The sequence below is a fragment of the Triturus cristatus genome, chromosome 12 (genome assembly GCF_964204655.1).
Source record: "Triturus cristatus chromosome 12, aTriCri1.1, whole genome shotgun sequence".
In the NCBI taxonomy this organism is placed as follows: Eukaryota; Metazoa; Chordata; class Amphibia; order Caudata; family Salamandridae; genus Triturus; species Triturus cristatus.
In genome coordinates, this window is record NC_140595.1 from 707213687 (window position 1) to 707228856 (window position 15170).

Genomic DNA, 15170 nt, shown 5'->3' on the forward strand with positions numbered 1-15170 from the left:
GTGACAGAGACGGGAAAACAACGAACGAGAACTGTAAAAGACACGGAGTGCTGAGGGTTAGAATGGAGTGTTAGAAGGGCAATGGGACAGAGTGGGGAAGCGGAGGGACAGTTTCGGGAGGGAGTGCAGTGCTGGCCGCAGCACTGAGCACACAGCACGCAGAGGAACTCCTCAAAAGAGGAGACGGGACAGACGGACACCACACTCAGCTGTCCCGGGAGGGGTGTACTCCTGAAGGTGGGACATATGCCTACCGGAGGTCCCGGGGGAAAGGCTAACGTGCAGCCTGGTCTGTTTACCAAGGAGAGCATGTCAGCAGTGCGGGAATACATCCAGCTGAACTTGGAGTGTGCTGGGGGGTACTAGGCACCTATGGGAGTCGGAACAAAGAGCCCGCAAAAACCTACCACAAGATCGGGTGCAAATATCACCACACGAGGAGCCAGGCCCGCCCCAAATCTGAAGCCAGTCCTTGGGCCCCAGTTCTAGGCCATGTTTGCCAGCGTCTCCACGCGCTGCAGCCTGTAACATGACCCGCGCACCGCACATCCAATAGGCCCTTCTGGAACTTCCGTCCGAGGGGGGTTAAAAGAAAAGTAAACTAAACAGAAAGCGCGGTGTCTCTGAATCAGGCACTGCGTTTATCTCTAAAGTAAAACAAGCCTTTCAGACCCACTGTTAAAAGCCAACGTAAAACCACTTACAGTGCAATTAGCGTTAGCGCCAGAGCTGGAGATTTTGGAATAGGAGAATCGGGTTCGAGTCCCGGCGCACGTTCAACATCCTGTGATTCTGAGCAAGTCACGTATTCATCCCGTGCTTAACTTAGACATAAACAAGGGAGAAACAATTTTTTTGGTAGTAGCCAGTGCTGTATAAGAACATGCGATCGTGAAACCGAAAGCGATCGCCAAGCCCTGCACTAATATTGCAGAATATTGTAAACATTGCGTCTTGTCCGCAGGCACACATAAAAGGGCGTGATGCCACCATTACTCATACTGAGCCGCAGAAACATACCAGAGCGGGTACATTTCCAGTCAGATAATATTTCCCCCCTGATCATACCGCACGCGGGTCCTCTTCTTGGCCCACGCTCTTTATGGTATATTGGTTTCACGCTGGTTTCACTGACGTGCTACGGTAACATGTGTACGTGTCATAGCCATTTCAAATTATTAAAACGAACAAGAAAAACACGCTAGTTACGTTTCTACAAAGTGGCGTTGTTACTGGCACTGTTCTAGTGGAATAGTCCTAATACTATATTTAATCCAACCTTCCCCGTTCACTCACCTTAATTCCTGACTCCATGCTGAAAAGCAAGCACACCACTGCCTTTCTCCGAGGCGAAGCAGAAATGCCTCGGAGAAAGGCAGCGGCATTTTCGGATTCGGGGGCGTGTTCCTGCTGTTCTAAAAAGGGCGTGGCTAAAAAGTGGAAAGAACAGCACGGAACACGCCCCCGTATCTGAAAAAGACGGAGCCTATTTGGAGGGACGGCTCTCTCCTCCAATGGCTGGCCTCCGTTTAGGAAGCCAGCCAATGGAGGAGAGCCAAAAAGAGAGGCGGGCTAAATAGCCACTCTAAGAAACATAAGATCTCCGGACTTCCGGTTCTGCCTTCGGCAGACCAGATGGTCCCTCGACCTAAAAAGGCATGCGGTCTTGTGTTTTCTCTTTTACACTTCTTAATCTGAAGGCTGATGGTGTCTTGGCTGTGAATGTGCCAAGATCTACCAGAGATTGTCTGCAAGGTGCGTGGGGTGCTGGTCGTGATGGCTTAGTAAATGGTTCAGCTGGTTAGAAGATGGTGCAATACGGCAAGGGGAGCCAATGAAGGTCCTTCAGAATGGGAGTGGAATGGTCATATATTTCTTCAGGCCCTGAATAAGACGTGCTGCAAGATGTAGGATGCCTCTAATGTGTGCCATTGTGGTATCTCGGAGGCCATGGTGTATGCCATTTCTGCCATCCAGATGTGAGAGTGTGAGGGCTTGAACGGCAGTTCTAAAGTCACTTTTTGGAAGAAACAGCTTGACTTTCTTTAGAAGAGAGAGATGGTACCAGTCAGTCTTTGTGTTTTTAGTCAGGGGGGGTTGATGTCTATGGTGAATCTAAGTGGCTTGCCATTCAGTGAAAGTTGGGGTTTGAGGCCTTCAAGGTTCATGTTGTTCACCCAAGTTTGCACTATATCTCGTTTGTTGTCCTTGGTAAATAACAAGAATTATGTCTTGGTTGGGTTGAGCTTCAGGTAGGTGCTGGACATCCAGGCCTGGATGATGTGCAAGCAGTATTTGCAGAATTGGATGTATGATGTAGAGGAGACTTTCAAGTAGACTTGTGCAACACTGGCATATTGGTGAAGCTTGATGTGGCCATCTGTCAGCAGAGCACCAAGTGGCTCTAAGTACAGGCTGAAGAGAACAGGTGACAGTATGGAGCCCGCAGGGCCTTTATACATGCCCATTTTAACATGCCTGTGCTGGTTAAAAAGCTAGCAGGAAAACTAGTGAAGGACACGGACTGTGAATCCCATTCGAGACGTGGGATGGTCGACTATGTTGAAGGAAGCAGAAAGGTCCAAAAATATCAGGAGGCAGGGGTCATCGTCATAAGTGGTCAAGAGGGCATCTTCAATGATGAAGGTAGAGGATTCAATGTGGCAGTGTGGTCTGAAGCTAGAATAGTAGTTCTGCAGGAGGTGGTTAGCATTTTATTCAATGTTTTTTTTTTTTTTTAAATGGTACATGTTATGCATTAGGATTTAGGCGTGGCTTTCGGATAACTTAATTCTGAAAACATTTTTTATATACAAAAGAGTGGAAAAATGTTAGCAATGGCTACAAATGTCAGGAGGAATTAATCAATAGTCCATTTAGATGAGATGGAATGGGTGTTTGATCTAGTTTGGATATTTGTTTAAATATACATGGCTGTGAGTGACAAATAGAAGAATAACTGAAAAAGGAACAACAATCTTCGGCTACTCGTAAAGTAAAATTGTAATACATCTTGTACAAGAAAGGGCACTAAAATCATCCTAAAGTTCAACACTAAAATATTGCATAATTATAGAGGAGCGGGAAAACAAATTGTGTTAGGACTATATTCAGAATGCTCCTGACAGAATATCCTGGTCTTGAAGCAGCCTAGATCACAAACAAGGATTTTGTGTGGGGTAGTGGGCGCCTACTGTAGCAGGGAAATCATTGGGAGCCCCTTGTGTATGTTGTGTGCATGTGATTGGTGGGAGTGAATAGCATGTTACCTTGTGCTGCTGAAAAAAGATCGAAAATCAATATCCACAGCATGGCTTCAATGAAAAGAAATCCACAGCTCCAAATACTCGTCTTCCACCAATAAACAGCTCTCCGATTACTTTAAGTTGCAGAAAAGATTCTGTTCTCCAGTTTCCTCAATACTCCAACTCCTGGTCCTTAAATCTAGAAGAATAACATTAATGTTTACGGCGTGCATTTTCCAAACACTACATCTAGACAAGAGACTAATAGATCACTGCAGGCACAATCTGTGATGGTATTACTGGAAGATGGAGATGAAATCGGGTGTATCAATATTTGATCTTGCATCTGCTAGTAATACTTAAGCTTCAGTGGGAAAGGGGATTCTCCCACTCTCTGAGACCAATCAGTAACACCAGACTCTAAACCAATCATGAAGGGTTTGTAACAACCAGGCTTTAAGCCCCTCATTCTATGACAATCTGTAATCTGTGTGTTGCTTTGAGAGGCGCTACAAAACCATTGGCCAGGAAGTTTATTCGACATTCCTCCATTTGCTGGAGTTTAATCCGAAATACCTTCCTGCACCCTTCTTCTCACTGCCATTTGCCACCATCAACTTATATTAGAATAGGCACCAATTCTGCACAGATGCTCCACTACTCACCCAAAGACCTTGAACCAAGATTCTGATATGTCTAACATCTTCAGCATAGGGAAGTGCAGGGATGAACTCTCTTCCTTCCCTCCCCTTTAATTTGTATACTGTGGATTTCCCTACAAAAGTGGGGCAAGAATGCTGCCCAGCTCAGCTCCTCGTTGGCATAACCATTCCGCTGGCCTCCAGAATAATACTTCAGATGTTACTTCCTGAATGGGACACAATATTCCAGATGCAGTGTCCAGTCTTGAGCAAACTGAAGCTGGCAAGAGCCTTTTAATGACCTCGCGCTATGCTGCCCTATCGGTAAATTCTTAACTTTCACAACCATTTTAATTTTACCTCCCTGTGCCACCCCCTCTTGCATTAAACTAGTTGGCATTCTGAACACATTAATCAAGTCGGGGCCCCCAGACAATTATCCAAATGTGTCCTTCACAACTGAACACAAAAATTCATGTCTCTATTTTTGACTTGCTATCTGGCCTGAGGCAGTGGCCTCTGGAACCGTAAACACGCCACACGTGAAGCCGGAAACTGCACACAACACTGCCCAACAGGATTGGCCACAGCTCTCCAGATGTTGCCTACAAAACTGAATACTTCAGGTGAAACCTTGTTAAAGATGTACACAAAATAACACTGTTTTTTGTTGTTGGTTGTAGAGTCTCCTGTTGCACCTTAAAGTGCCCCTGGCTTGTCTCACTGACTTTTCAATCGTTTAAATCAAGGCCTTTCACCTATGTCCTTACCAATGGAATCCGATTTCCTGGAGTGCTAAAGCCACATTCCTCACATCAAACATTCCAATTCAGGCAAAGTTTTTATTTCACAAGTTTATTACATGTATCACCATTGGTGATTGTCCATCTAATGGACAGACATATTTTATGGTTTTCTTTTCCAAATAGAACAGAATAGAGGTGGTCCTGTGGTCTGATCATAAAACGACACAAACGCCTGGCTTGGCACCCTGTGGAGTTGAAGGACGTATGCCTTGGCCACAGGCCCCTTCAGAGGCATGGGCTCGTCATTCTCTCAAGGGCATTGTGACCTTGCGAACTGACCAATGACACTTAAGATCACAATCCAAGCACAGACGTTCCAGCTGCCGATGACGCATGCGTCAAGAGGGTCTGACATTCAACAACCAATTGTTGAATGCCAGACCCTGCAATTTATCTCACAGCGGGTTTCTCCCAGTTCTAGGCTTGGGGATGCAGTGTAGCCCTGACTCCCAGTACTGAACCGCGGCCTGATATCTTGTCCTGCTTGTTGTCCGACTTGCAAATTTCCAATCAATTGTTATTGCTTCATCTGAGCCCTTTAAAGCACGCTTGGCTGCTTAAAGACATAGTGGCAGTTTTCGAAAAAGGGAAAATAAAAATAAAAACAAATAAATATCGACACAGTTGGCTTTCTATATATGATTATATTTTCGTTTCAGTAAATCTTTAAAAAAAGAAATGTAAATACATTTTAGCATGGGCAATAGATAACATCTGCTTCTATCCAACGTTCAAATGCACACACCTTCATGTCAAGACAGTCAGGCCTGGGGTATCACAACACTAGCACATTGGAGTGACTTCGGCGTTAAAGAGGAGGACCCACCATTTATGACACTAGTGCCCCCTTATGGTGTATATACGTCGATGCACTTAATTAGTAATATATGGCATCTTCTTCTCGGAAATAATCGCCACACCCATAAAACCAGAGGCGGCAGAATTTCTGAGGGGAGGGGGGGGGGGGGGGTATATGCTCACCTCTTTTTTGGTGCAGGAGCCTTTTCAGACGCCTTCCTTTGCAGGCTGCTTCCACGCGTGTTCTTCCTGAACCTTCGCTTGTTCTGTGGAGAAGCCAAATCTGGTCTATTTCCCAATTGATCAACTACTCCCTCCTGGGATGGAAGGTTTTGCTGATTTACTCCGAACAGCTTCATGCCAGAGAAACACGCTATAAAACTACTGCAAGATAAAGTTGAAGAAAAGAGAGAAAAAAAAAAAAATAAAAAAATAAAAAGAAGAAAGTTAACATGTACCAGATTATGGCCTCCAAAACATGTAAAAACTTAGTTACTACATTTGAGAGCATTACCTTGCAGTTGCGGCTGCTACAGAGCGGGGGTGGTAATAAAAGAATAAACACTTACCTGAATACCGCCGGCCGTCGCCTCTCCTCTGTCTTCTCTCCAGCAGGAAGCACACAGCCTCCCAGAATCCCCTGACCAATCACAAAGCTGCTTACAGTAGCATTGTGATTGGTCTGAGCGCCGTGTTTCGGCGCTCAGAGATGGACTGGGAGGCTGGGAATGTTCTCCACCAACGCTGTACAATACAGCCTGTGGAGAACATGCTCCACATGACAGTTGGGTCAGCTCAAGACGGCTGGACAAACAGTCATGCGCACTTAGGAGCAGCCAGCCATCACTCCTCCCTGTGACGCGGGTAGCACAGCCCCGCCCCGTCCTAACAACCTGGCTACACCTGCAAGCTCAATACAAAAAATAAAACAACAACGGAAAGTTATCATTTTATTTTTTGTATTGAGCTTGCAGTGGTGGCAGTGGGGCGACGCTCCTCCGCCTTAGTGGAGGAGCCGCCCCTGAACCTTTGCCCCTTGACCAATCATCATTGAAGGTCATTTCACAAAGACCAGCTAGATAAATCTGTGGCCTACTACTGAGCCACACAACTGGAGCACTCGGTGCTGGGAATACATTGCCAGTCTATGGATGTCAAATTGCCCCTAAACATTCATGCAACCCATAACTATGTCTTATCTCACCAGAGATATGTCACTGCTCCACACCATATGTGAGTAGATCCCTGGTAAGTATCATGCTACAAAAAAACAGAGGGGCAAAAACATTTAAAAGTAGAAGACTGGGGAGGAGCCTAGCGCTTGACCAAGATGGCCGCGTGAGCTCAGAGCTCCCGAGACCCTCGCGCCCTCCGTCGACTATCCTGTCTCTAATCCTGTCGGTATGCATGGCATCGTGTGGATGACCTGTCAGGGAGGCGATTGATGCTACCCGCGGACGGATCGCCCACCGGGAACCGGACTTATGCCTGGCGGAAGATTGCGGCCTATCTCCGGGGGATGCCAGGGGCTAGAGTTGGCAGGATGCCCGACTCCTAGTTGAACAACAACGGCCAGGCGAGGTGTGAACTGTCGGACGGAGGTCCCCGTCCTTTCACTTTCTCTCCCTTTGTCAGCCCTGCCCCTGGAGAGCTCTTGGTGGCTTTATTACCCTATGGACGCTCTGCAGGCTACTCTGGCGGCCCACTGCAGAACTGATCACTCCTGATCCCTTTCGTTGAGAGGGACCCGTCTTATCTGAACCGACCTGCTTGGTGTCAACCATGTCGGGCAAAGCAGAGGTGGATCGGCTGAAGGCTAAGTCTACCAGGCGGGGAGCCTATACCCAAGTCAATAGCATGGACCGCTATGCTCTGCAGAAGGGATCACCGAGTGGGTCGAGCCAGTCGCCGGATACCCATAAGGCGGCCTCGCCTTTGGCCCCGGAGCTCTCACTACAGGATGTCATGGGCGGGCTCGAAGGGATGCAGACTTCGATTGGGAGACAGTTTGATGCCCTGGCGCATAAGGTGGACGCCATCTTGGTGGATGTCAACCTGATCCGTGCGGACTTGGGCAAAACGAATGAACGGGTTAAGACCCTGGACCTCAAGACCACGGGCCTCACCGATGATGTCACGGAACTGCAGACCGAGGTTCGTAAGCTGAGGACCGAGAGTGATCTCGCCGCCCGCCGGCTGGAGGACTTTGAGAGCCGGGCCAGGCGCAACAACGTGCGCGTCATCGGGGTCCCGGAGTCCTCGGATGAGGCTTCGGTTGACCTGCTTGTCGAGGACTTGGTGCTTAATCATCTGCAGCCTAAGGGTCTTGGAAAGTTCTTTGCAGTTGAAAGGGCCCATAGAGTGCCGGGTGGGAGGCCCAAGGCGGGTGCCCCACCGAGGCCGATCGTCGCCCGGCTCTTTCATTTTCGAGATCGGGACGCTATCCTGCAAGCATCGAGGGTGACGGGCCCGGTCGCCTTCCAGAACGCGTCGGTGAATTTCTATCCGGACTTCACCCAGCAGGTGCAGAGGCAGAGACAGGGCTTTCTGGGGGTGAAGAGGCGGCTCCGGGAGAGGGATCTGAAGTATGCCATGCTCTTCCCTGCCAGATTACGAGTGGTGCACGAAGATCGGACATTCTTCTTTGACTCTCCTGTTATGGCCGATGAATGTCTGGACGCTTTGCCTCGGCGACGGACGGGGGCGGACACTGCCGAGGATGGGGACAGTGGCCGGGATGGGCAGGGCTGATTTTTCGGAGCCGGTCTGACTCGATTTGACTATATTTGAAGACTTGAATAGAGTGCAGTACATGCGGAGGGTTGCGGGAGGACGAGGGGTGCTCTTTTCCTCCCTTAGGGTACTTTTTGTAGATTTTGGGTTCTGTAGGGCGACAGGCACACTGCAAGTTGGGGGGGGCTTTGTAAGCTGCAGCAGGGGTGCAGGGTGGGGGGGGGTTTCTGGGATTTTGGGTTTGTTGTTGGGGGGGTTTATTTCTGCAAGGCATGGTGATTATTTCCAGGACTGTTCCATGGTGGCTCTTCGGGTGTGGGGTGGGCCTCTTTACGTTTGAGGATGGGGGGTAGGGGTTTAAGTGTTATAAGCTGGAATGTTAATGGTTTGGGGGATCGCATTAAGCGTGGGATTGTTTTGCAATTCTTGAAACGGTCAATGCCGGATGTTGCCCTGCTGCAGGAGACGCATCTTATAGGTAATACGTGCTATGCCCTGAATAGGAAGGGTTATAAATTCATAGCACATTCGGGATTCTCTTCCGGGTCCAGGGGTGTGGGCATCCTAGTCAGAGCCTCGCTGCCATTTGAGGTGGACTCCACCATTGTTGATGGTAGGGGGAGGTTTGTGGCGGTGGCGGGGCGGTGGGAAGGAAGAACTTTGGTTTTGGTTTCGGTTTATGTCCCGCCGGCCCTGCAGGCCTCCACGTTCACAGATCTGGGTAGGGCCTTGCTGGATCTCCCGGGGGGTATGCTTGTGGTGACTTCAACGCTGTTGGCTCCGGTCTGCTGGATAGACACCCGCCCAGAGACACAGGGGGGGCTCAGAAGTGGCTTCCAGACTTCCTGGACACGCTTGGCCTGATAGACTGCTGGAGGCTCCGGCACCCCACACAGAGCCAATACACGTTCCACTCCGGGGCACATGGTAGCCTTTCCAGGATTGATTACCTACTCACTCTGGCTGCGCATGCCTCATTGGTCTCCGAGGCGAGGCACATGGCGCGTGGTATATCGGACCATTCGCCAGTGTGGATCCGGCTGGATCTAGGTCGGGAGGGAGGAGGAAGGGTGGCCCCTATCAACCCGTGGTATTTCCGAGACCCCAAGATACGCAGCGTGCTGGTAAAGAAAGTAGATAATTTTTTCAAGGACAATCAGGGATCCGTGGACTCGGCAGTGTCGCTGTGGGAAGCATTTAAGACCGTGCTCCGAGGGGAAGCCCTCTCCCTTGTAGTAGCTGCCAAGCGACGGAGAGATGGCGAGGTTCTGCAGGTTGAGGAGGAGATCGCGGCTCTGGAGGGAGCACTGGAGGAGGAGGTTACAGAGGCCTCACTGCATGAGCTTTGCTTGAAGCAAACTGAGTATAAGGACCTGGTGACGAACGCCGCTAAGACCCTCAGTAGGGAACAGCAGGGCCGTTTGTATGATGTAGGTGACAAGGCAGGGAAGCTCCTGGCTTGGCTGGACAAAAAAGAACGTGTCAATAGAGTTGTGCCAGAGTTGACGGGAGAGAGGGGAGAGGCGATTGTGGAACCTGAGAGGATTGTAAAGTGTTTCTCGGACTATTTCTGTAGGGTTTATGCATCAGTGTCGGACAGGCCGCCCGAGGACTCGTGTGACCTCCTCCGTGATATCGAGTTGCCCTGCCTCTCCGATATAGATAGGGACGATCTAGATGGTGACATAACGGTTGACGAGGTGGCGGGGGCCATCCGCGCGTTAAACTCGAGCAGGCCTCGGGACCGAACGGCTTGCCGGTCGATCTGTACAAGCTGTTTCCGGATAGGGTCGCCCCTCACCTGCGCGCCATGTTTGTGGAGGCGCGGGGTAGTGGGACCCTCCCGTTGGACCAGCGACTGGCGACGATTGTGGTTATACACAAAGAGGGCAAACCCCGAGATAAGTGCGCCTCATATAGGCCTATCTCACTCCTTAACGCAGAGCCGAAAATTCTGGCCAAAATCCTGGCGACCCGATTGATTAGGGTACTCGGTGACTTGGTCCACCCGGATCAATCCGGCTTCATCCCGCACCGAAACACATCGTTAAATCTTCGGCGCCTCCATGGCGTAATCGCCAGGGCGGGCACGCTGCGGGAACCAGCTATTGTGGCGTCTCTGGACGCCACGATGGCCTTTGACACGGTGGAATGGGCATATTTGTGGGCCGTGCTGGCCAAGTTCGGCTTCGGCCACGGTTTTGTGAGCTGGGTGAGGTTGCTGTATGAGGGGCCTCTTGCGAGTGTGGTGGTGAATGGTCGGGCGTCGACTCCGTTTCAGCTTGGGAGGGGTACTCGGCAGGGTTGTCCCCTGTCTCCTTTGTTGTTCGCCCTCGCCCTTGAGCCGCTGGCAGCGTGGATACGTTGGCACCCGGATATACGGGGCCTTAGATGGTCGCCTGAACACGAGGACCGTATTTCGCTCTATGCTGATATCCTGCTGTATCTTGCCTCACCCAAGAAATCACTTATAGTGGTCTGTGACGTACTCACATCATTTGGTAGGAACTCGGGTCTCGTTATCAACTGGAGTAAATCGTATTTGTATGTTCTAAGTGGCGAGGTACCACCGATCCCTAGAACATGCTCGATACAGGTCGCTCAGCAGGGCTTCGTGTACTTGGGGATCTTTATCTCCATGGACCCTGCTGTGCGATATGAGAATAACCTGCTCCCCCCCCCTGGCACGCCTGAGGCGGGATGTTGAAGGCTGGCGGAGGCTGCCGCTCTCCCTCATTGGGCGTGCGGCCCTGTTCAAAATGATGTCTCTTCCCCGCTTCCTCTACGCACTGCAGAATACTTTGGACTGGGTACCGGCCAAATACTTTCGGGAGGTCGAAGGCCTCCAACGAACGTTGCTGTGGGATGGGCGGCCGCGAATAGCTATTGCAAAGTTGACGCTTCCATGGTACGACGGGGGCATTGCGCTCCCAGACATCCGACGGTACTATTGGGCCACCCAGCTGAGCGCGATTAATCATGGGTTTTATGGCCCTGCCCTCAGCCCTGGGTATGCCATGGACAGGTGGCTGCTGCGTGGTGGTAACTACTACAGGGCGTTGTACTCGCGGTCCCTAGACTCGTCCCTCACGGGGCCCACTGGTGTGGCAGTGCGTGTGTGGAAGATGGCAACTGACTCGCTGGGCTGGAAGGATAGGCTCACCCTCGCTACCCCGCTGTTTGAATCGGAGATGCTGGGAAGGCTTTGGCACACGAAAGGTTTTGATAAATGGGACCTGATCGGCATCTCCAGGGTGGGAGATGTGCTGAATAAGGGGAAGGTGAAGTCCTTTGAAGAGTTGCAGATGGAGTATGAGCTGGGGCCTTCCGAGTATTTCCGATATATTCAGGTGCGTCACGCCCTCCGATCAGTCCTCGTAGAGGGTGAGAAGGTGCCTGAGTCCTCTCCTTTGGAGGACCGGGTCCTTGATGGCCATATGCCCGAAAGCACGATCTCGCTCATCTATAAGAAACTGATCAACGTCCGGGCGGACATGCTTCTGGGGCTGAGGGACCAGTGGACTAGGGATGGCCTCGAGTTGGATGATGAGGATTGGCAGTCTGCTGTTTCCTCTCCTAAGGAGGTTGCGATCCCGTCGCGTCTGAGGCTGGTGCAGCTTAAAATACTGCATCGAGTGTATGTGACGGGGCCAAGGCTGGTTCACATGGGATTCTCGGAGGACGGCCTATGTAGGAGGGGATGTGGTATGGTGGGTACTTTCCTGCATATCATTTGGGAATGTGGTGTCATTACGGAATTCTGGAGGAGAGTCCATGCAGTGATGGGGGAGGTGACGGGCATTGCTATGCAGCCGGAAGCGCGGTGTTGCCTCCTGAATGTCTGGGGGCCCACTGACCACGATGAGGCACAGACCCAATGGGTGACTCTGGGCAACATGGTCGCTAAGAGAGATATCGCGCGACTGTGGGGCTCCGCGGGGTCCCCCACATTGACCGCGTGGAAAGCAAATATGGACTGGAGTATGCTAAGGGAGAAGACGGTATATTGCGCTAGAGGCCGCCCCCGGAAGTGGCACGCCATCTGGGGGCGGTGGAATCAATACAGGGGGGGGGAATATGTGTTGCCCCGGATCTGGATCCTCCCGAGGAACAGCTTTCCTCCTGACCTTCTTTCCAGCTCAGTATGGTTAATGGACCCCCTTTTTTGGCCTCTGCTCTCCCCCCTTCTTCCTCTTTACACTGTACTGTAACTGGTAGATGAGTGGGGTCCGGCCTCCCCTGGGGGGCTTTCACCATGGGCTTTCAGTGTTCTTGCGTTGCTGGGGTTTGTTGTGTGTTTTGTGTTTACTTAAAATTGAACCTTTGCACTTCTCCTGTCACGCTACTGGAGACGCATCTCTGTTTCTATATATCGATGCTGCCGAACCTCCGGGTTGTCGACTGAATAGCTGTGTCCTCACTTTTGAAAATAAAGGTTTTTAAAAAAACAAACAAAAAAAGAAAAAAAGTAGAAGACTAATTTTATGAACTTTCCACCTAGGCAACAAAGTAAAGAGTTTCTTTTACAGCTAGAAATTGGCTCGATTTGTATGAATAAATATAGAAAAGTTTCAAAGAATCATATGACTAACAAAAAACTATGTACAGTAAAAACTCTGCATATTTAGAATATCGGTTTTTAGTAGATATGTAGTAAATTTGAGATGTGTGCACTACAAAATAAATAATTCTGGTATGCGGCCAGAAAAATCTCATTGCATTTGAAATCTAAAATGCATCGTTATTCAATGGTCTAACCTTTAAGAAAATAAATTAAAAGAGAATATCAATACCATTGACTGCAACGCGTGTCATCAGTCCATTGGATACCTTACCTGACCAGTGCTGTATGAATAGTGACTGACTCTGGGACCTAACTAGTTGCTCAAAGTATGTGTGACTCATGCATGAGTCTGTGAGGATAGGACATAGCCAGTTGGGCCAGTGATATACAGGGTTATTAACAGAAAGCGGTTGGTGTTTCCACTTTGTATCAAACCAGCATTGGAGAGGGGGACCCAAACTAAAATTTGCCATTTCTTGGCGACCAATGTTTTATGTCAGTCTAGTGAGAGTGCTCTGAACAGATAGGCTTGGAATCTGGTTTTGTTTAGATTCTGTTTCTTTAGGTCTGGCTAAAGCGATCTTTAACAGTCTGGAAGCTCTGATGCCATCAGTTTTTATAAAAGCACAATAAGAAGATCAGAGAACAAGCATTTACAATGCAATAGGTCTCGCAATTGTGAGATTTTGATCTGTTGGCATTGTAAATGGCAATGCCTTTTATAATATTAAAAGGCATTGTCATTTACAATACCAAGGCTTGAAGCTGGTTCCCCACCTGCAAAGTTGACGGCTCTGGCCGTTAGGCCACATCCTCTATCGTACTTAATAGTGCAAGTCATGTATGTGTGATCAGTGCTGGGCCCTATCCGGTGTAACATTCAGATTCCCATCGGTGGCTTGGGAAATGGTTGGAATAGCGAAGATTCATAGTTGTCTTCTATAACAGGCAAGGGAAAGTCAATCGGACAGGTCTGCTGGTTTGCAGTTGGTGGCGGACCCCTGCTTTGTGAGGGTGTGTGAAGTGAGGATTACACGTCACAGCCCCTCTAAACACAGGCATGCACTTACAACTAATTCAAAGGTAGCTACGAGGCGTGGTACCGTCCTGTCAACAGCCACGGGAAGGAGCAGCCTGTGAAAGAGCACTGCGTCAGGATCCAGTTCTCCAGATTTCTTTTTATTCCGGGTCACAGGGCTCAGCAAGAGCGGTCTTTAATTACAGCTCTCAGCAGGGCAGTTGTTCAAGCCTTAAGAAGAAGGATGAGCCCAGCAAATCTGGGATTGCTGCGAGCGCCCCAATGAGACTGAAAGGGGCTTTAGGATGGCCAGAGGAAGAGACCGGAAATCCAGAGCCTCTTGTCTGATTCTTGAATGCAGTTATGTTTACAGAAGCACTAGGGTTACAGCTTCTCTTAGCTCTCCTTCCCACACGCATTCTAGAGACTATGAGGTAGCTTTCTTCCTCTCTACATTCATGGCTAGAGGAGTCCCACCCCAAAACAGCGGAACCGGGTTCGAGTCTTGGCAGGGACGCTCAAAACACCTATGATTCTGGGAAAATCAATGAACCTCCCCGTGAGTAACAAAAAACGGTCTGATAACTTCGGGTCTAGTTTGCACAACTAAAGCTAAAAAAAACCAACTTATAATGTTAGTCACCCAACTCCATGGTACTCCTTTAGAGCATGGCAACCCCTGCTAGCCACCCCGCCACTCTGACATATATACACTTGTTCCCTGCAAGTTGCGCACAGATTTCTGTAGCTGGTGCTTTAACCACACGTACTGTCTGGCATTATACTCGACGCACCACATCCCTGTGACTGGATCCTGAGTGCACGTGAGCATCTCTCAGAAGATTCTGTCGATGTGCAAATATTACCAAGCAAGGCGAAACTGCGTGAGGCACTGTGAGCATCCTGTGAGATGAATGAGGGTAACCCCAGGCTAATTGGGGTCCTCCCTCCTGGCAGGCTGGGAAGCAGCACACACCCCACCTACCTCACTCAGAATGCGTGTCAATGGATACAGCAGGTACTCTGGGTCCCGGCCGAGGTGCCTCAGGGTGCGTCTGGATCAGGAGGCTTAATCTGCCACCACCCTCGCCTCCGCAGCATCAACCTCTGGGATCGATGTAGTTTTAGAGTCATGGGCATTTCCACATCCGAGGTCCCGGCTGCTCCATGCAGCTCCTATTGATCCTCTGCCTTTGCTTGCCAACCGGTAGCGCTTGGACATGAATTAATGTAACATCATGCCGGCTTTGCTCCCCAGAGCTCGGGCCGACCAGCTTCACGAGAATATGGGGTGGCACTTAATATTTGTGCGTACCTTTCTGTTCCTTCGGGCCTCGAAACATTAACGAAGTGCACAGCAACAGA

The 15170-nt window shown here is 49.8% G+C and overlaps 1 protein-coding gene across 5 annotated transcripts in view; it reads right to left on the reverse strand.

Moving 5' to 3' along the window:
• LOC146780349 (uncharacterized) overlaps positions 1-15170 on the reverse strand; it is a 106522-nt gene that overhangs the window by 55196 nt on the left and 36156 nt on the right. For 3 of the 5 annotated variants that reach the window (XM_085639228.1, XM_085639226.1, XM_085639230.1), the window contains exons 2-3: positions 5674-5874; positions 3270-3444 (exon numbers count right to left, since the gene is read on the reverse strand). In XM_085639228.1, coding sequence (XP_085495354.1) covers positions 3270-3312 — 43 coding nt within the window. In that variant the 5' untranslated portion in view covers positions 3313-3444; positions 5674-5874. The remainder of the gene's footprint in view (positions 1-3269; positions 3445-5673; positions 5875-15170) is intronic. The other 2 variants (XM_085639227.1, XM_085639229.1) reach the window with 1 other exon arrangement.